Below are 21,016 nucleotides of genomic sequence, written 5' to 3' on the forward strand. Positions count from 1 at the left end.
ACAGAGCTACTATTAACATGAATATAATTTACCAAGTTCTTTATATCCTAAACGTTCTGTTTTCAAATCCTGCAACATGTCCTGCTATGCCATAATGATTCTGTTATGATTCTTTGGGGAGACATGTTGGATGATAGAATCACTTAACTTCAGTGTCTGCTTTCATGCTTTTCAGACCTTTGTTTGTTTGTATGTATGTATGTGTTGCAGTTTGCAAAAGACAGCTATCTGGAAACAACTCAAAATTCCTACTACGCAGGCAGGCCTAAGAAATAGGAGGCCATCTGGCTCTGAGCCTGGCTACCTTCACCTTCCTGCATGTTCCCATTTCCTCCATGCTTCCCTGAAAGTCTAAAAAATATTACGTCGGCCTTGAAAGTATTGAATAACTTTGCATTGACAGCTCTCTGAGATAGAGAATCCGTGGCATTCACTGACTCCTCCATGTCCCTTCAGTTTAATTCAACAGAGGGATAGTATGAAATCTTAGAGGCTGGACAAACTAGAGTTGTTTTCTCTGGAGTGGTGGAGGCTGAGGGTAGACCTAATAGCAGTTTATAAAATTGAGAGGCATAGATAAGGTTGACAGTCAAAATATTTTTCCCAGAGTTAAAATGCCTATTACTAAATGGCATGCATTAAACTTCAAAGTAGATTTGAGAGGCAAATGTTTTTAAGACAATGGTAGGAGTCTGAAACGTGCTGCTGGGATAGTGGTGAAGGCGGATAGGATAGAGTATTTACAGGGCTTTTAGATAAGTGAATAAGCAAGGAATGGAGGGATGTGAACCATGGGCAGACAGAAGGGATTAGGCTAATTTGGTGTCACGTTCAGCACAACATCATGGGTTGAAGCTGTACAGTTTTACATAGCCACCACTTTCATCGACAAACTACTGCTTGAGTCTTTCATGTTGTCTTTGGAGATATTACTGGTATAAGAAAGCAATGATCTTAAGCTGAGGCAGGAAATAAGTTGTACTTATAGTGCCTTTTATAATCTAAGGCTGCGACCAAGTGCTTTATGCCCAAGGCAATATTTTTGTGTGTAGTCTAATTAGTTATATTTTCTTCTATTAATAATTGATAACTGTTACAGAGATGATCAAGGTAATTTTTTTTATTCTTTGATAGGATGTGTGTGTCATTGACAAGGTCAGCGTTTTTTTATTTTAATTTGATTTATTATTGTCACATGTACCTGGGTACAGTGAAAAGTTTTGTTTTGCATTCCCTACAGGCAGATCAGACCATACAAAGGGCATTAGGTTAATAAAACAGAATGAGGAATACAGTGTTAAGGCGGCTGAGAAGATGCACGAAGAGAGAGATCAATTTAAAATTTGAGTGGTCCATTCAGAAATCTGATAACAGTGGGCAAGAAGCTTTGTTGCACACCCACAATTGCCCTCCAGCTGAGTGGCTTGCCAGAGTCACTTCACAGATCACTTCAGACTCGACCACATTGCTGTGAGTCTGGAGTCACACATAGGCCAGACAGCTTACAGGTTTCTTTCCCCTGAGGACATTCATGAATCAGATGGTTTTATGTCGTCATAGAATCCCTACAACGTGGAAGCAGGCCAAGTGGCCCATCGAGTCCACACTGGCCCTCTAAAGAGCATCCTACCCAGACCCACCCATCCCTGTAACCCTGTATTTCCCATGGCCAATCCACCTAACTTGCACATCTTTGGACTGTGGGAGGAAACCGGAGCACCCAGAGGTGGCCCATGCAGATGCCGGGAAAATGTGCAAATTCCGCACAGTCGACTGAGGGTGGAATTGAACGTCAGTGCTGTCAGGTAGCAGTGCTAACCACTGAGCCACCATGCCATCCTAATGACCATCATTGATAGCAATGGTGATCATGAAACTGAGACAGGCTTCCAATTCCGGATTTAATTCATTGAATTAAAATTCCACCAGTTGCCTCAGTGGGATTTGAACCCTTCTCCTAATAGGATTAACCCTTTGGATTATTCGTCCGGTGATAGTATGCCACCACCATTCCCCAAATTCAACTGGAGCTAAAGAAAGTTGTATTTTGACATCGGGATGTTGACATCACTGTTCTGTCTCAGGCTGTAGTTTGTAAGGAAAATAAATTGTCAGAAACAACTCTTCTCCAGGTCCTCTTATTCTGACACTATGGTTTTCGATAAACCAAAACACAACATAAGCAAACCATTCTACCCAGCGTTCCATGCTGGTATTTGTGTTATAAACATACTTCCTTCCTTATTGATCTCACCCTATCAGCATGCCAACCTGTTCCTTTTTCCCTCCTGCACTCATCTAGCATTTCCTACGCTACATGGAAGCTGATCACTTCACCTATTTCTTGGGGTCGTAAGAACCCACATTTTCATAACTCCCTGGGTAAACCAATTTGTCCTGAATCCCTTATTGGATTTCCAAGTGGTTCCCTTATATTTGTGGCCCCTTGTTTCGAACTCTCCCCACAAGTGGAAGTCTCATTTCTCCGCTTATCTCCATGATATTTGATTGAATGTGAAAGTAAGGATTTTAATCAGTTCCATAGCTGCCCAGTTTAAAAATAGTGCACAGTGTAGAAATAGGCACAAGAGGAAGCATATGCTCTGAGGGGACATAGACGTCATTCAGAGATTCCATTTCAAACAGTAACTACTTGCGTGTTGCAAAGTACCTGTCATGAAGTCAGGCAATGCCGAAGTGCTTTACAAATATTTTAAATACTCTTGGAGTGTAATCTCTCTCATAATAGAAGAAAGACAGCAGATAATTGGGGTATGCCACACTTGACAAGCAACAAGAGCAAGGGTTAGGCTGTCATGTAGCTGTTCCTCAATTGTAGCATTCCTCTGAGTGAGAAACTTGGAACTTGGAGACACAATATATCGTGCTGCAGTCTTTCAGTTGGCCCATCAGTGGTGCCATTTTCCAGATGAGGACCAATCTGTCCATTTGTAAAAGATTTCATGTCACTCCTATTTGAGGGGATCTCTGTATCCTGACTAATATTAGCCCCACAACTAACATCATGCTTTAACAAAAGGTGTCTGATGATCTTGCTGCTTATAGTGACAATTTTCAGTGCATTGATTAGTGGCTGCATTTCTTGCATTTATGGTCATAACCAGTTCAAACAGCATTGTCTGTCCTGTGGAGCAATCTGCAGTCAGGAAGGATGAGGTTGCTATCTAAAAATTGTTAGTACGCGTGGAGGCCATTTGGCCCATTTTGTCTACACCCGCTCTCTAAGCTCTCAGCGAGTGCTATTCTTGGGCCTTCTCCCCATGATCCACTCTTGCTCTTAAAATAACCACCCAATACATTTTTTGAATGCCTCAATTGAACTTGCCTCCGCGACAGACTCGGGCAATATAATTCAGGCCCTAACTACTGTGGAAATGTTTGTCCTCAAACCACATTTGCTGCTTCTACCACCTATTTTTAATCTGTGCCCCCTCATTCTTTATTCTTTCATGAGAGAGAACGTTTTCTGTGTTTACTCTGACACCACATATCAAGATGGCGAATACCTCTAGCAAATCTCCTCATGCCTTCTCTTCTCCAAGCAACAGTCCCAGCCCCTCCACTCTGTATTCACATCTGAGTTCTTCATCCTGTGAACCTTCGAGTCAGACCCTTTGATCCAACTTGTCCTTGCCAACCACAGGACTATATTAATCTAGTCCCATTTGCCAGCATTTGGGCCATAACCCTCCAAACCCTTCCATTCATGTACCCATCCAGATGCCTTTTAAATGTTGTAATTGTATGAGCCTCCACCACTTCCTCTGGCAGCTCATTCCATACATGTACCACCCTCTGCATGAAAAAGTTGTCCCTTAGGTCCCTTTTATATCTTACCCCTCTCACCCTAAACCTATGCCCTCTAGTTCTGGACTCCCCCACCTGGGGGAAAAGACCATGTCTATTTACCATACCCAGGCCCCTTATGCACCAACTAATAAAGGCAAGTGTGCCAAACGTCACCTTCACTATCCTACCTACCTGTGACTCCACCTTCAAGGAATTATGAACCTGCACTCCAAGGTCTCTTTGTTCAGCCAAATTGCCCAGGATCTTACCATTAAGTAAGTTAGTCCTGCTGTGATTTGCCTTACCAAAATGCAGCACCTCGCATTTCGCTAAATTAAACTCCATCTGCCATGCCTCGGACCGTTGGCCCATCTATACTCTGAGACAATCATCTTTGCTGTCCACTACATCACCAACTTTGATGTCATCTGCAAACTGACTAACCATATCTCCTATATTCACACCTAAATCTTTTATAGAAATGACAAAAAGCAATGGACCCAGCATTGTCATGTCCTTCATAAGGTGCTGCATCTCAACTGGATGTACTGCGGTCTAGCTAGTGACTTCTCCAAGTTCAACAGAACTTCCTTGCTCTTTACTCTATACCCCTTCTAAAGGCGAGCATGCTTTATAAACTGCTCTCCCAATCTGTCCTGTCACTCTACATTAAGCTTCAGCTGCCACCAATGTTCCCAGCCCACCAACTTAACATCTCTTTGAGGTTCTCCTCAGTTTCAGACATGTCTGAGTTTGGTATCATCTATAGTAATCCGAAATCATTAATGTACAATGACCGCAATTATCTCCTGAACAGTCACAGGTCTTTAGCATTGGAGGAAGCCCTTCAGCCTATTGTGTACGCATGAAGGATATTATTAAACTGGAGAGGGTTCAGAAGAGATTTACTAGGGGAATGAAGAGTTTGAGTTGTAAAAATAGGTTGGGATTTTTTTCACTGGAGCATAGGAGAGGTGACTTTTGTAGAGGTTTATAAAATCTTGAGGCGTATCGATAAGGTGAATAGCAGGTGTCTTTTCCCAAGGGTTTGGAGAGTTCAAAATTAGGGGGCACATTTTTAAGGTGAGAGAAGAAAGATTGAAAAAGGTCTTGAGGGGCAACCTTTTATTTTAAACACAGTGGTTCATGTGTGGAATGAAATGCCAGAGGAAATGGTGGATGCAGGTACAATTATGTTTAAAACATGTGGATAAGTACATAAATAGGAAAGGTTTGGAGGAATGTAGGCCAAGTGTAGACAGGTGGGACTAGTTTAGTTTGGGGGCCTGGTTGTGTGGATTAGAACTAATTCAAGGGTCTGTTTCCATGCTTTATGATTCTGACGCTATGACCAGTCCTCAAACATCTGATCTTCTCCCACTGATACTTGATTTATTTGGCCTACTCTATATAGTTGGGGAATATATGTACAATCCTGCATCAAGCTACTTCTGGCTGCTCTACTTAAACAAATACATAATGCAGTACCTGAAGTTAAAAACCGACAAAACCTTATATTTGGTTTCCATTCAATTTGATAGGTGCATCAAGAGGAGAGAGTGAGTCCTTTGCAGAGATGAATGACAGTGCCAGGTAAGTGTGACAGCTCTATAAGACCAGTGGCAAATTGCAAGGGGTAGGGATCTATTGGGTATGGAAGCTGGTTGACTGGACAGCATCCAGAGTATCTGGCTGGATAGCTGAGGGGAATTGAAAACAATATCGAGTAATTATTATCAAAATTCCATCCGTGTCAAGGAACTAACTGTCCAAAGGTTTTGTTTGGAGGGATGAGTTCACATCTTGCAAAATATCAAAGCGTCTTCTCTTGGGAAGAGAATAGTTTGAGCAAAATGAATAAAGTTTTGCAGCGATTGAAATATTTTCATCCGTGAATAATCCGTGAAAGGACTGGGTGATGTGTCAGTCATCAGCTTGGGATCCTTTGATCTCCTCTGCTGGACGTAAGAATCTTATTGAAATTAGGCTGAATGCTAATAGGTCTGGGTTCATAATTATGCCACTCCTAAGCTTGATAGATATTTTGATGCCATGTGTTGTGAGAAATGGAACAATATCAGCAATGTGGTATCTACTGAGGAAATGCACTTTGAAGCTTTCTGTTTTGTACACATCAAGTCAATTTGCAAAGCGATACTAAAGCAAATGGGAAAAGTATTTGAACTGTATGAGATAAGAATGCTAAATAAAAACGGAAAGAACTGCGGATGCTGTAAATCAGAAACAAAAACAGATGTTGCTGGAAAAGCTGAGCAGGTCTGACACCATCTTTGAAGAGAAGTCAAAGTTGACGCTTTGGTTCTGGTGACCCTTCCTCAGAACTGGGATAAGAGTCACTGATTGGTTAGCGAGCGGACTCTGGTCGAGGCATCGCATTGGAGAATACACCAGTTAATGATGACTGGCAGAAGACTGCCAGCCTATGCTTAAATTTTAAACCAGACAACATACTTGATCAAGACATGGCCTTGAGAAATGAACCAGAGAAGAGCAGCCACCTTTACAGTTGAGTTGAAATGGGCACTGTGTGACAATGTTCTTTATCTGCACATGTATATTAATATATATGCAGTTTCTAGCACACATAGCTGACTGTGAAATCAGTATAATTCTTTGGGGACATTTGCTAACCTGTCCTATTATGGAATCGCAGCCGATGTGGGATACTGTTGAGTCTTGTGAACATGGGCTAGTTGGATATGGTCTGTATATTGTTGAGAATAAAGGGCCATGCTGTTTGAAATGATCCATCAATTTTTGGGATGTACGGCACCATACTAGCACTGAACTTCATAGACAATATTTCTCAGTTTTATGATGGGCATCTTTTTAACTGGACAATAACATCCTTTCCATGGTGAACACCACTCATGTTACTTCCACACAGTAGCAGTGTGAAACAGCTACGTTCATGACTGATTTGGTACCTTGATCGTACAGTGCAATCTGGGGTAGACATGACTCTTTACAGGATGAAAAGTGACAGTCCTTGGCCTGTTCATGAGTTTATTCAAAAAGCTGAAAAATGGGTCTGATCAAGGTAGGCATTATTCCGTAGGCTGGTTTTGATGAAGCCTAATTTCAACATTAAGGTTGCACAGTGAACAAATGTCTCCGGCCCGATTTATGAAGTTTTCAATAGGCCAGCATTATATTGCATGGAACTTTAGGAATCCCAACACATATACTGAATGGAGAGTAGACAATGATAGAGAGCCTTGGGCCGATTTTCCCCTTGCATGTATCTGATGACACTCTTCTTATGTTTGGATCTATAGTTGCACGTGCAAAATTATTTGTCTTAGTAGGCTCCATCCTGTTGACCTTTTAAAATTAAAACTGCAATCTTATCAATGGGGCTAGGCCATTTATTCACTGCTGATGAAATAAGGCACGTCAAAACCATCCTGCTGGAACATTGCTGCCAAGATGCGATAATTTCTTGCCTTCTGTTGCATACTTTAAAATAGACTCCGTAGCAGCAGGAGCAATGATTTCCCTTTTGTATATGCTACACTGCACATATTAAATCCTTCAAAGGGAACACTGCATGGAATGGTTTTAACACATTGCACACCCAATAACAGCATCAGGACAGCTACAGCATGAATAACTCCAGGAATATCTGGAGTTTCTTGATGACATAGTTGATCTTGAGTCATATCCTCCATGCCTCGTTCCTGATTGTAGAAGCTCGTTCCCATCACAGCTAGAAAGTGAGAGGGGCTAGGAGGGGGTCTGAGTGCCTTCACTATGGGATACGTCAGACTAATGTTTGAATTCAAAGTGAAAATTGAGGAACTGAAAGAGAATACCTGACACCAAGTAGAAACAGTGCCCAGCCCATCAGGTGTCTTTGGAGAGAAAGGCAGTGACTAGACAGTAGAGACAGAGGCTGAGACATGTAAGCAATTCCAACTTCTGTTCAATAAAGTGGGAAGAAACTTCCCATTGCATCATTTAAAATTTCAGAGAGTCTGACAGAACAGTTCTAGGTCTTAAAAGGCTCCTTTCCCTTTATCACCTTCTGATGTATCATTGGCAAGGCTGGAATTTCTTGCCCATCCTAATTATGGTGAGGAGATGCGACAACTGCATTGCTTACCAGCCATTTTGGAGGGTTGGGGGGTGGGTCGTTTCATTGTGGGATTGTATCCAGAAAACACTGGAGAAACTCAGCAGGTCTGTCAGCATCTGCGGAGAGAGAAAAACATTTTGACCTTTTTAGCCCCAAAACTTTCTTTGGATTTCAGACTCGCCAAAGAGTCTTTGGATTCAAAAAAAATTGTCAACTGATTTTTTTTTTCCCTCTCCAAAGTTGCTGACACAGCTGCTGACTTTCGACAGCAACTTCTGTTCTTATTTCAGATTTCCAGCATCTATGGTGTTTTTGCGTTTATTATTTTGAGGCTGCAGTTACAACATTGGCCAGTTAATGATGGCTGCTTTCTTTCCCTAAAAGGCATCTATTGGCAGTTCTTAGACAATGCCTTGAAGATAATTTCCATTAATATCAAATTTTCATTTTCCCAGACAATCTGCACAGTTGAAATTTTCGATTTATCATGATGGGGTTTGAGCTCCATTCTCTGGATTACTAGTCCAAGAGTCTCACAACCAATACACCGCATCATTTTCTCATCGGGGACATGACCCTATTGATGGAATGAGAGATGGCGATTTCTTCATCCTTGCACACAATAGCTACTGTTTGGTGTTTTTGTTAAAACAATACCTGGTTCAGCCCAGGTCAGCTTGCTACATGATGTGTGTCTAATAGGATTAGTGTGCTGCTTTTGGCCTTTGCAGTGGCGATGGACCACACCAGGAACAGCCAATACCAGAGACATTCTCGAAACAGAGCAGGCGAGGCTATTGCGGCTGCTGTAAAGAGTTGTATACCTGTCTGGAACAGGTAAGGATAGTGTGAGTGCTAAATAATTATCAAAAAAATAAATTGAGTCCAGCATAGCTTGATAAGGCAGGCCCCAGTGGTCGTCCTCTTAGCTCATTACTTGTGCATCCACTTCTGAGCAGGAATGTCATGGATTCAAGCTGAATGCCAGAGAATTCAGTACTTAACCTCAACTGGTAAACCAGTGCAGTGCTGATGGAAAGCTGCATTGCCAGCAATGCTGTCCAGCTGATAGCCTGTCAACTTCCACAAGGTGATTGAAAAGGATTACCTAGCACTACGTGAAGTGAAGCAAAGCAAAGCAGTTCTCTCTGCTTTCCTGGCTCATGTATTTTCTCTTGACCAATATCAGTAGATTTCATGGTAACATGAAAGCAAAATGCTGCCAAAGCTGGAAATCTGAAATAAAACATTGGAGATACTCCACGGGTCCACCAGTTTCTGTGGATAACGAAATAGGTCACAGAGCAGAAGCAGTGATTGTCAGTGGCCTAGTGTCTCCATTCCCTTCAAAACAGAAGTTCCCATTATAATGGAAAATGGGAAAAGTTCTCTGCTGGTTGGAGAAGGACTAGCACATAGGACAATGGTTATGGGAATTCAATTGTATCAGCCCCAGGATGCCTCTGTAGGAGTTCCTCAAGGTAGTGTCCTAGACCCAACCATCTTCAACTCCTTCAATAATGATCTTCCCTCCGTCATAAGGACAGGAGTGGGGATGTTCATTGAAGATTGTACCATACAAAGTTCAGCATCATTCTCAACTCCTCAGGTACTGAAGCAGTCCATGTTCAAAAGCAACAAGACAAGGCTTGGGCTGACAAGTGGCAAATAATATTCACAGCATGCAAATGGCAATGGCTATCTCCAAAAAGAGACAATTTAACCACTACCCCTTACCACCACTGAATCTCCCACTATTACTATCCTGGGGGGGAGGGGTTATTATTGACCAGAAACTCAAATGGATTTGCCAGATAAATACAGTGACTATAAGAGCAGGCCAAAGCTTGGAACATTGAGTAACTCACCTCCTGACTTCGCAAAGCCTGTCCACCAGCTATAAGGCATAAGTCAGGAATGTAATTGAATAGTTCCCATTTTCCTGAATGGGTGCAGCTCCAACAACACTCCAAGAAGCTTTGACAACATTCAGGACAAAGCTTCGCATGAATGGCACTGCATCCACTCCCTCCACCTCCGATGCACAGTTGCAGCTGTGTGTGCTATCTACAAGATGCACTGCAGAAATTCAGCAAGGATCCCACAGAACCTTCCAAACCCATGATCACTTCCGTTCAGACAGACATGGGTAGCAGGTTCATGGGGAAAATCACCACCAGCAAGTTCTCCTCCAAGCCACTTACCATCCTGACCAAATATGTCACTGTCCCTTCAGTGTTGCTGGCTGAAAATCCTGGTATTCCCTCCCTGAAGGCATTGTGGGTCTACCTGCAGCAGTTCAAGAAGTCAGCTCACCACCACCTTCTCAAGGGGCAACTAGGGACAGGCAGTTAATCTGTCCAGCGATGCCCAGGAGTGAATACATTTATAAAGATGTAATTCCTGATTTCACTGCTGTGACATCAGGCTCTAAAGTTTCGACTCTTCTGCCTGGTCTTGGAATCTCCAATTAGAACTAGTTTTCCCTTCTCTGCCTTATCAATTTCCTTTTGCATTTTGAAAACTACAAGCAGCCCTTTTTCTCTAAATTCCAGTCCTATTTTGAACAATACTAGTAATTTAATCCTTTGGGTAAATAAGCACTGTGCCCACTCAAGCAATTTATACTCTTTCCAGAGGATAGTGTCTCAAACTAGGTTTAGTTTCTTGGGGGCTGTTTAGCTAAAGAAGAACTGACCTCTTGTATTTATTTCTGGACGCAAAGATCAGCATTCCATTTGGGATTTTGATTACTTTCCGTAACATTTTGTGATATTTTCATGGATTTATCAGATCTCCAAGTCTATTCGGTCCTCTACTACTGATGGCTATTTACCATGTCAAAAGTACTCTCTTTTATCCTTAAAGCCCAAGTCATCTCTATTTGCCTACATTGAAATCCATTTTGTGTGCTCTTGTGGCACCATGGTAGTGTCCCTACCTCTGAGCCAGGAGGCCCATGGTCACACCCACCTGCTCTGCATCTGAACAGGTTGAGTCATAGAGTCCTACAGCCCTTCAGCCCAAACTGATCCACAACGACCAAAATGGCCATCCATGCTAACCCCATTTCCCTGCACTTGGCCCATATCCTTGTATGCATTCAAATATCTTTTAAATGTTGTTAATGTACCTGCCTCAACCACTTCCACTGGTAGCTCATTCCATATGCCTACCACCCTCTGTGTAAAAATGTTGCCTCTCAGGTTCCCTTTTACTCTTTCCCCTCTAACCTTAAACCGATGCCCCCTCTTCCTTGATTGCCCAGTCCTGGGAAAAAAAGACTGCTTGCATTCATCCTATCCATGCCTCTCATGACCTTATACCTTTCTATAAGATCCCCCCTCAGTCTCCTATGCTCTAAAGAAAAATGTCCTAACTTGTCCAACCTCTCCCTGTAACTCAGACCATTGAGGTAACATCCTTGCAAATTTCTTCTGTATACTTTCTAGTTTAATAACATCCTTCCTATAACAAAGTGACCAAAACTGAACAAGTGCGTTCTCACCAACATCCTGTGCAGCTACAAAATAACTTCCCAACTTCTATACTTAATGCCTTGACTGATCAAGGCCAGTGTACCAAAGACCACCTTCACTGTCTTGTCTACCTGTGACTCCAGTTTCAGAGAACCATGCACCTGAATGCCAAGATCCCTCTGTTCCACTCTTTAAGGCCTTGCCATTCACCATGAAATTCCTGCCTTGATTTGACTTTCCAAGTGCACTTATCTATATTAAACACCATGGCCATTTCTCGGCCCACTTCCCCATCTGATCAAGATCCTGCTGCAATTTCAGATAACCTTCCTCACTGTCCATGATACCACCTATTTTAGTGTCATCTGCAAACTTACTAATCATGCCTTGTATGTTCTCATCCAAATCTTTGATACAGATAACAAACAGCCATGGTTCCAGCACCAACCCCTGAGGCACTCCACTAGTCACAGGCCTCGAGTCCGACAAGAATTCTTCCAGTATCCTCTATTTCCTTCCATCAGTCAATTGTGTATCAAATTTGCCAGCTCATCCTGGATTCCATACGATCTAACCTTCCAGAGCAGCCTACCATGTGGAACCTTATCATAGGCCTTACTGAAATCCATATAGATACGTCTATCGCCCTTCCTGGTCACTTCCTCAAAGATCTCCCACTCACATCGCCATGCTGACTACTCCTAATCAAACCTGTCTTTCCAAATGCCTGCATATCTTAGCCCTCAGAATTTTCTCAAATAACTTACCCTCCACAGATGTTGAACTTACTGGTCTATAGTTCCTAGGTTTTTCTTTGCAGCCCTTCTTGAATAATGGCACATTCGCTACCCTCCAGTCTTCCAGGATCACACCTGTGGCTAGTGATGCAAATATATTAGCCAGGGCCCCTGCGATTTCTTCTCTAGGCTCTTCCAGTGTTCTTGGATATATCTGGTCAGGATCAAAAGGTTTAACCATCTTCATACAATCTAATTCACCCAATATCACCTCTACTGTGATATGGACTATCCCCAAGATATCACCATGAACTTCCCCAAGTTCCCAAGTTTTCATGGCTTTCTCCATGGTAAACACAGAGGAGAAGTATTCATTTGAGGACCTTGTCCATGACCCTGTGGTTCTATGCATACATGTCCTGTTTGGTCTGAGGGCCCTATTCTCTCTAGTTATTCTTTTTCCTTTAATAAACTTAAAGAACCTATTTGAATTCACCATAATCTTCTCAGCCAAGGTTATCTCGTGCCCACTTTTCACCCTCTTGATTTCCTTCTTCAGTAAACTCCTGTATTCCCTGTATACCTCCAGGGATTCCCCTGATCCCAGCTGCTTGTACCTGAGTCATGCCTCCTTTTTTCTGATCAAAGCCTCAATATTTCTTGTCGTCCAGGGTTCCCTATTTCTGCCAACCTTGCCCTTCACCCTCACAGGAACATATAGACCTTGAACTCCAGCTCCCTTACTCTTAAAGGTCTCCGACTGCCAGAGGTTGACATTTCAAAAAAAGCTACATTTGAAATCAGATTGACAGTGTTGACAAATGAGTTGAGTCTTCAAAATTTCTTGTGTGCTTCCATCTACAGTGCTAAAAGTGCTGCCAATTTCTCACTGGCAAATTAATTCATAAGACCATAAGACATTGGAGGAGAAATTAGGCCATTCAGCCCATTGAGTCTGCTCCACCATTCAAACATGGCTGACAGGTTTTTTAACTGCATTTTCCCACCTTCTCCCCATAACCTTTGATACACTTGGCAATCAAGTACTTATCTGTCTGTGTTTTAAATATACTCAACGACCTGGCCTCCACAGTTTTCTGTGGTAATGAATTCCATAGACTCAGAACTCTCTGGCTAAAGAAGTTTCTCCATATCTCAGTGTGGGGTTTTCTGTCCTGATCCTCAGAATTGTTAATAACCGAAAATTATTGAGTCCCAGCCCTTAACCTTATGGGACACCACTGGTCATGTTAGCTGCAAAGTACTCTGGGATATCTGGTGCTCATGCAATATAAAATACAATCCTCCACCTGAGGTGCTGAATTCTGATGAGATGTTAAAGAAAGGGATGGGGAACGGATGTGAAAGATCCCACTTCATCATTCATGGAGTTGAAGTGATTTCCCAGAATCCTGGTTGATATCTATTCCTTCAAACTGCATTTCTATCGCAGTGCTGTTTGAGAGACCTAGTTGGATGCAGAAATTTAAGAAGCAGAGGTGACTCGCTGAGAAATGTATCGTTGATCGTTGAGCACTGTAGATCTGATGGTCATGCCTTGTGCTGGCAGTGACAGATTCAGGCCCACCTCATGGTTTGATCGTTGATAAATTGAGAGAAGCTGAACTGGGGGGACTCCATCGCCTCCATCAAAGTGAAATGTGTGTGTTCAGTCCGGTTTGTATCTTGTGACAGTCCAATAAAAATGTTGCTAAGCTCTGGAAGTGCACACACTCCAGGTGGAAAAAAAGTCCAGACACACTTTTAAAGCTGAATGTGTAGAACCTCTCCCATTCACTCGAGTTGGTTGTAATAGTTTGCAGCTGTCGATATAGCACAGGAAAATCCCAGGCTCCATTCCCAACCTGTCATAGAATCCCTACAGTGTGGAAACAGGCCATTCAGGCCATACCAACCCTCAGAATATCGCACCTAGACCCAGTTCCCTATCCTATTCCAGTAACCCTGCATTTCCCATGGCTAACCAGCCTAGCCTGCACATCCCTGGACACTATGGACAATTTAGTGTGGCCAATTCTCCTAAAACACACACCTTTGGTCTGTAGGAGGAAACCGGAGCACTCAGCAAAAACTCTGCAGACATTGGGTGAATGCGCGGACTCCACACAGTCTCCACGACGGTGGAATCGAACCCAAGTCTCTGGCGCTGTGAGGCAGCAGTGCTAACTACTGAGCCACAGTGCCGCCCACCTATGCTGATCCTACTGAAGCACTTGGTGAGAGTTGGGGTAGCAGAGGGCTCAGACTAGCTGTGGCAGCTCAGCAGAGAGGAAGATAGGCTTTCTCGTGCTGAATGCTGTCTGTAAGAGAGCCCATGGAAGGGAATAGGAACAGGTTCTGAGAGTGAGGCTGAAGAACAGCCATGTCTGGCAGTGCTGCCAGTCAAAGGAGCGAACTTCTCATATGCTTGGGTACAAATTCCCAACCAAGGTCAAACCTCTTTTGAAGAGGGAGTGAGATGGAGTGAAGGTAGCTGCAGTGAAATTAGGGATAATCTTGGCCAAGTCATGTTCACTTTAATGTTCTGTGCTTTGTTTTTTGCTCAGCACCTCCAGACCATTCGGCACAGGCAATTTGCCAGTGAGCCCAGGAATCAGGGACCAGCTAAAAGCCTCATGGAACGCTTCCTGCAAGATGTCATCCAGTACCACCCTTCCCGGTATAAAGACAACAGGTAAACAAAGGGCACTCTTAGACATGTTACTCTGAACATTGTAACTCTCCACCACTTAGCAGCTGACTGTCATGAGAGCTGTCTGTGTAGCTAGTCAATGTCCATACACACTGTCTCATACTTGCAGCATATAAGATAGATCTATGATCTGATTAAGGAGACTGACATATTTGCCAATGCCTGTGTGAATTCCTAGATGCAAGCAGCAAGAATGTTTTAATAGTTCAAAAAAAAAGAATACCTCGTGAAGCTCTTCCTATCGCTTTTCAATGCTTGTAAGATTGCAGAACAGTGCTAAGTAGAACTGTTAACAGTTAAAAGAATCATCCGGGGTTCTCTCGAAATTTATTGAATGTAAGGTGGTTTAGGAGCTGAGGTCATGAAAGGTGCTGTGTAAAATGCACTTCCTCTCCTTTTTGAGCATTTTGTCTGTTTTGGGGTAGACAAAAATTATTCAGATGTTAGATGATCCTCCCTGTCTACTGATGAATGCTCAAATACAGTGTACTTCAAGCTGCCATAGTTTGCCAATTTACCATACCAGTTTTTTTTTTAAGCCACTAACACTGACATGAACCAAAATGCTCAATCTTTATTTCTTCTGGAGTGTTGCTTTCCTTGCTACAGAGTCGTAGCGACGTACAGCACGTTCAATCCAACTCATTCATTCCAACTAGACATTCTAACCTAATTTATTCCCATTTGCCAGCACTTGGTCCATATCCCTCTCAACCTTTTCTATTCATATACCCGTCCAGATGCTGTTTAAATGTAATTGTACCAGCCTCCACCACTTCCTGTGGCTGCTGATTCCATACACGTACCACCCTCTGCGTGAAAACGTTATCCTTTAGGTCTCTTTTATATCTTTCCTCTCTCACCCTAAACCTATGTTCTCTAGTTCTGGACTCCCTCGCCCCAGGGAAAAGACCTTGTCTATTCACCCTATCCATGTCCTTCATGATTTTATAAAACTCTAAGGTCACACCTCAGCTTCTGACACTCCAGGGAAACTAGTCCCAGCCTATTCAGCCTCTCCCTAGAGCTCAAACTCTCCAATCTTGGCAATATACTTGTAAATCTTTTCTGAACCCTTTCGAGTTTCACAACATCTTCCCTATAGCAGGGAGACCAGAACTGAATGCAGTATTCCGAAAGTCATCTAACCAATGTCCTGTAACATGACATCCCAACTCCTATACTTGATGCACTGACCAATAAAAGCAAACACACCAAACACCGCCTTCACTATCCTGTCTACTTGCAACTCCACTATTCTTGAAAAGAAATATGCCTTGTGCAGAACAAGACATTTTACCAATCAAGACAAAACAAGAATGCCAAATTTCAAATTATTACAACAATTTATGCCAAAGAAAAGTAATATCTTCAAGCCTTGTGTCTTTTTATTTGAATTATCAAAGAGCCTATCATTCCTTAGTTCTTACTTTACAGTAGCACCTTTAGCCAATCACAGTTGACTTGTCTCCTGTTGTTTAGATTGTTGTGATTGTTTGTTTAAAATTGGATACTTTTGCGTTTAGACCATAAGACACAGGAGCAGAAATTAGGCCATTCAGCCCATCAAGTCTGCACCGCGATTCAATCATGGCTGATAAGTTTCTCAACTCCATTCTCTTGCTTACTTCCCATAACCCTTGATCCCCTTGACAGTCAAGAACCTACCTATCTTGGCCTTAAATATATTCAAATGACGTGGCCTCCACAGTCTTCTGTTGCAGTGAATTCCATAGAATCATCACTCTTCTTCTTTATCTCTTTTCTACAGGATCTTCCCTTTAACGCTATGCCCTTGGGTCTTAGTCTCTCCTGCCAATGGAAACATCTTCCCAAAGTCCACACTATTCAATATTCTCTATGTTTCAATTGGATCCCCCCCCCCTTCAACCTTCTAAATTCCATCGAGTATAGACCCAGAGTCCTCAAACATTCTGGAGGCCTTCTAGGGTCAATGCATACTTCCTGAGGCAAGGGTCCCAAAATTGCTCACGATACTCCAAATGTGATCTGTCCTGAACTTTATGAAAGGGTACAGAATGAAGAGCTATTAAAGTCCTGCATTACAAAACTGTTGTTAACATTTTTTAAAAAAAATTTGTGCTTCTCAGGTCAACGTACATGGATCTGCCGTCAATTAATGCCCCACTTCTCCCCAGGAAGGAGCTCGCAGACATACACTCCTGTCAAGATGACAAGGAGACCATTGGGACCAGAGAGGAGTTGCCCAGCACCGATAACGAATCCATCAGATCAGCACACTTGATGGTTGGGAAGAATGGAGCAGCTTGCAGTCGGGCTAAAGCCAATGTATCATCTCCAATGCCTATTGGCGCTCCACTGATTCACAAAGATACCACTGTTAAAGAAACAGCGTATGGTGAGCATGTGATTGACATCAGCTCCCCTACACCTAAAGGCTTACGCAGGGCTGCTTTTTTAGGTTTGAGTGAGGGTATCCTGCCATGCGGTAAAGTGGATCGGCATGGCCATCGTATCGGTTTAGGTCTGTACCGACCTACGCCAAGGAAGGGAATAAAGGACCATGATAAGACCGTGGCTGTCAGCCAACCCAGATGTGAGCAACGTGAAAACTGGAGTCCCGCTCAAATGAACTTTCCTAACGTCTCCTCAGGGCCAGCTTTGCGGTTTTCCAGATTGCACAATGTTAATTCTCAGGGCACAGTAGCAGGGTCTCCTCTTCCTCAACTCAGGGACTATACCGGGGCCAGCAGCCCGCGCTGCGCAGGTGGGCCAAGCCAAGCCGAGGAGTGCAGGCTACAGAACAGGAGCACCGTCACTTGCCTCAGTACCCTCAAAGAGGCGAAAATCGTGGACCGCATAGAGGACCTGGTCTCCGAGACCATCGAGACAGTCATTCAGAAGTACTGCAACAGGCAGGTGTCGCAATGTCAGGAGAGTGACAGTGAGAATTCAGCAGCGGAGGTCAAAGGGATGCCGACTTATTGTCAGCTCGAGAAGAAAAGGAAAGTGGTAGAGACAGGCCTACAGGGCAGTCTGCCAGGCAGGAAATGGCCTCTTGAAGGAGAGCACCATCTGGGTGCCCCTTTGAACAGTAATGACGCGGTTTGTAACAGACAGGCGGTGCGGGATACAGCATCTTGCTTCAAGAAAATGCTGTCTTTAAGCCTATCCAATGAAAGGAAAGCAGGGGGACAGAAGCCAGCTGCTAGTGAAGATGGCAGTTCTGGTGGCAGCATCTGTTCCCTTGGTAGTCACCTGGGGCACCTGAAGTCAACCAGCAGCTCCGAGTGGGACACCTCTGTCAAGGTGGAAAAGGACTGCTCGCGGATAGCGAGCAAGGACCTGGAGCTCCTGACGGACACCCAGATAACCCTTGAAGACAGAGGCTACAAAACCCAGCTGAGCTCCGTCCTGCATTTCCAACCGGAGGAGTGCGACAAAATGGAAGAGGAGAATCCCGCCCACACTGAGAACGGCGTGAAGGTGGAGCAGGTGGAAACCAGGCCGCAGCCCCTCGAAGGTGAGCAGAAGCTCCGGTCACTGCCATATGTGCCTGCGTCATTCGCGGGGAAGACCTGGTCGGAAATCATGGCGGAGGATGACCTGAAGGTGGAGGCGTTGGTCAAGGAGTTCAAGGAGGGGCGATACTTGTGCTACTTCGACAGTGAATCACTGGCCAACCGCGGAAGGAAGCAACGCAAGAAGCACCAGGCCAGCAACAAAGACCCGTCACAGGCCAACTCCAAGGCTTCAGCTGAAACCGCTGGGGGTTTACCCCACTTGCAGGAGGACAACAACGAGGCCGAGCCCGAGCCGGGTCCCTGCAAGCTGGAGCCGGGCAAGAAACCGGGCCTGAGGCACTGCCGCCTGGCATCCCGGTGCCAGGTGGTGAAGGTGAGCCACGGTACCCAGACCAGCGAGGCTGGCTATCCAGTGGTCAAGAAGAAGTCACGGAGGGTGGAGCAGGAGCCTGAGAATGTCTGGGCAGGTGGTGAGGCTGAGGCCGAAGAGAGACCAGGTGCCAAGGCTAGGCTGTGTTCGGTGAGGCTGCCCAGGTCCTACAGCAAGATCATGAGCCCGGTGCAGCCAAGGACCGTCATCTACGTGCTGTCGTCGCCAGATTTCGCGTCGGCCACACGGGCCGCCTGCCACGAGGGCAAGAGGACCTCAAAGGCATCTGATGACGGCGCCAGCCCGGCCAAGTACAAGTACAAGAAGTCACCAGTCAGATACTATGACCCGGCCACCAACAGGATCGTCAAGACGCCGCCAGGCACCCACCACGTGCGGCAGCTGTTCAGGAGCCTGAGCCCGGATATCAACATGGGACAGTTCACCGAAAAGCCGCGGCTCAAGGCCGCAGGAAGTGTTGCCTGTGCTGCCGCTGCTCTCCCGCATCCGGGTAACAACCAGGCCTTAGGCCTGTGGCCTACGACGGCCGCTGCTGCCTCATCCTCTTCTGTCAAGGAGCGGCCACTTGGGGAGAGCCCTGGCAGCGAGTGCCCGTCCAAAAGCACTGGCACCGCCTCCAGCTCCCGCCAGCCGTCACTGTCCCGCTCGTTGTTGGGTTCGGACAGTGGGCTAAGGCCTCCGCCGCCCGCTCCTCCTCAGCGCCGCTGCCGCCATCTCTTGTCAGACGCCAAAAGCGGCCTCCTGTCGCCGCTGAGGAAAGAGACACCCGAGTCACCGTTTGGCAAGCTCCAGGTGTACGTGGGCCCCAGGAGCCGGAGGCCTTTGGACAAGGAGGGTCCGAGGCAAGCCTCCGGGGAAGGACAGTTGGCGGGGTGTGAGGAAGAGGAGGAGGAGAATGGGGAGGGCAGGGGCAGGGAAGATGGCCCTGTCAGACCAACCCTGGGGCCACGGCCCGGCCTCAGGGGCACTTCATCCCACTCTGACACGGGCCCACCAACCACCAGCCCCCCACCCAGCCGTAGGCCCCGCCTCAGGCCTGCTTCTAGGGACACCACCTCGGGCAGAAAGGTGGTACGGAGGGAGGCCGAGGTAGTCATTGTACCCCGGCAAAGCCCCCGCCAGGCCGCCCGCAAGAGAAAGTGAACTCCTTGCCCTACATTGCTCTCCATTTGTGGGGCTGGAGCAGCTTCCTGTCTGTCTCTGACTGTCCACCATCACCAAGGCCCATTTCTCACCTTCCCTTCCCTTCCACTCTCTTCATCCTGAATTGTTGCGTGTTTTTTTTAAAAGTTCTATTTGTATGAAGTACTTCAGGGAATTTGCAGCTGAAACACACACAAAAAGAAATTGCAGCCTGTATTTTTATAAAGAGCCCTGGCGTTTTTTTTTAACAGTGTCTTGTGTTCAGACCTTGGAGCACTGAGTGTTTTGTTAAGTACAGCACCTCACACGGTTTTTATTTTTAGCTATTTTGAAACCGGCTAATCAGGCTTGTTATCACACGTGTCTGGAGTAAGTGAGACTTGAACCTAGTCCTTCTGGCTAGGGACAGTACCGTTGTGCCAACTTTTAATCTTTATGTTTAGGGTGTTTGGGACTACTTGGTCCACCTGGTCTAAGCTGCTATGTTTCAATTCTCTTCCTCTAACCACCTCCTCCTCCTCCTCCTGTTCCCTGCATTCTCTCGCGCGTGTACGCTTTCTCTCGCTCTCTCTCGCTCTCTCTCTCCATACCTCCAGAGGGAAACGGGTAGCATTCACATTCAGGAAAGGCGACTTGGGCTAAGTTTTTAGCCAAAGAGTTTCATCTTACCAAACTATCCCACCTCTGAGCCAAGAAGCCCGGGTTAAAGTCCCACCTACTCCATGACATCTCTGAATGTGGTGACTTGAAAAAGGGAATGTTTTATTAACTGGTACCCCACAGGACCAACAGTGGTTGATCAAATATTCCGGATAATCAAAAGGTTCACAAGTGAAAACGCGCTAATAGAAATGTGATGCTGGGGCTATACCCATCACAGTTATACTTTATTTACAGTGTAGATCACTTACATAATAATGCAAGTTCACCTCAAAGAAAGCCAGCAGCTTCTCACTCGCCCTCAACTGACGATTCGGACACGACGGTATTTCAGGGGAAATTAACTCGAAATGAATCAACTGTTGATATTTTATGTGGCTGTTCAATTGAACAAGTATATTTACACTTGTTCAGTAATTTATAGGTATATATGTTTTGCCAGTCTATTGAAAGTGGGGTTCATAAGGTGCTGGTTAAA

At 44.9% G+C, this 21,016-nt stretch overlaps 1 protein-coding gene across 3 annotated transcripts in view; it reads left to right on the plus strand.

The window, feature by feature from the left end:
* The window catches only part of zdbf2 (zinc finger, DBF-type containing 2), a 30,776-nt gene extending 10,675 nt beyond the window's left edge, over positions 1–20,101 (plus strand). For 2 of the 3 annotated variants that reach the window (XM_060827633.1, XM_060827634.1), the window contains exons 3-6: positions 5,352–5,403; positions 8,641–8,746; positions 14,693–14,820; positions 16,950–20,101. In XM_060827633.1, coding sequence (XP_060683616.1) covers positions 5,387–5,403; positions 8,641–8,746; positions 14,693–14,820; positions 16,950–19,878 — 3,180 coding nt within the window. In that variant the 5' untranslated portion in view covers positions 5,352–5,386 and the 3' untranslated portion in view covers positions 19,879–20,101. The remainder of the gene's footprint in view (positions 1–5,351; positions 5,404–8,640; positions 8,747–14,692; positions 14,821–16,949) is intronic. The other variant, XM_060827635.1, reaches the window with a different exon arrangement.
* The last annotated feature ends 915 nt before the right edge of the window (positions 20,102–21,016 follow it).

The sequence above is a fragment of the Hemiscyllium ocellatum genome, chromosome 7, assembly GCF_020745735.1.
Source record: "Hemiscyllium ocellatum isolate sHemOce1 chromosome 7, sHemOce1.pat.X.cur, whole genome shotgun sequence".
Classification (NCBI taxonomy): domain Eukaryota; kingdom Metazoa; phylum Chordata; class Chondrichthyes; order Orectolobiformes; family Hemiscylliidae; genus Hemiscyllium; species Hemiscyllium ocellatum.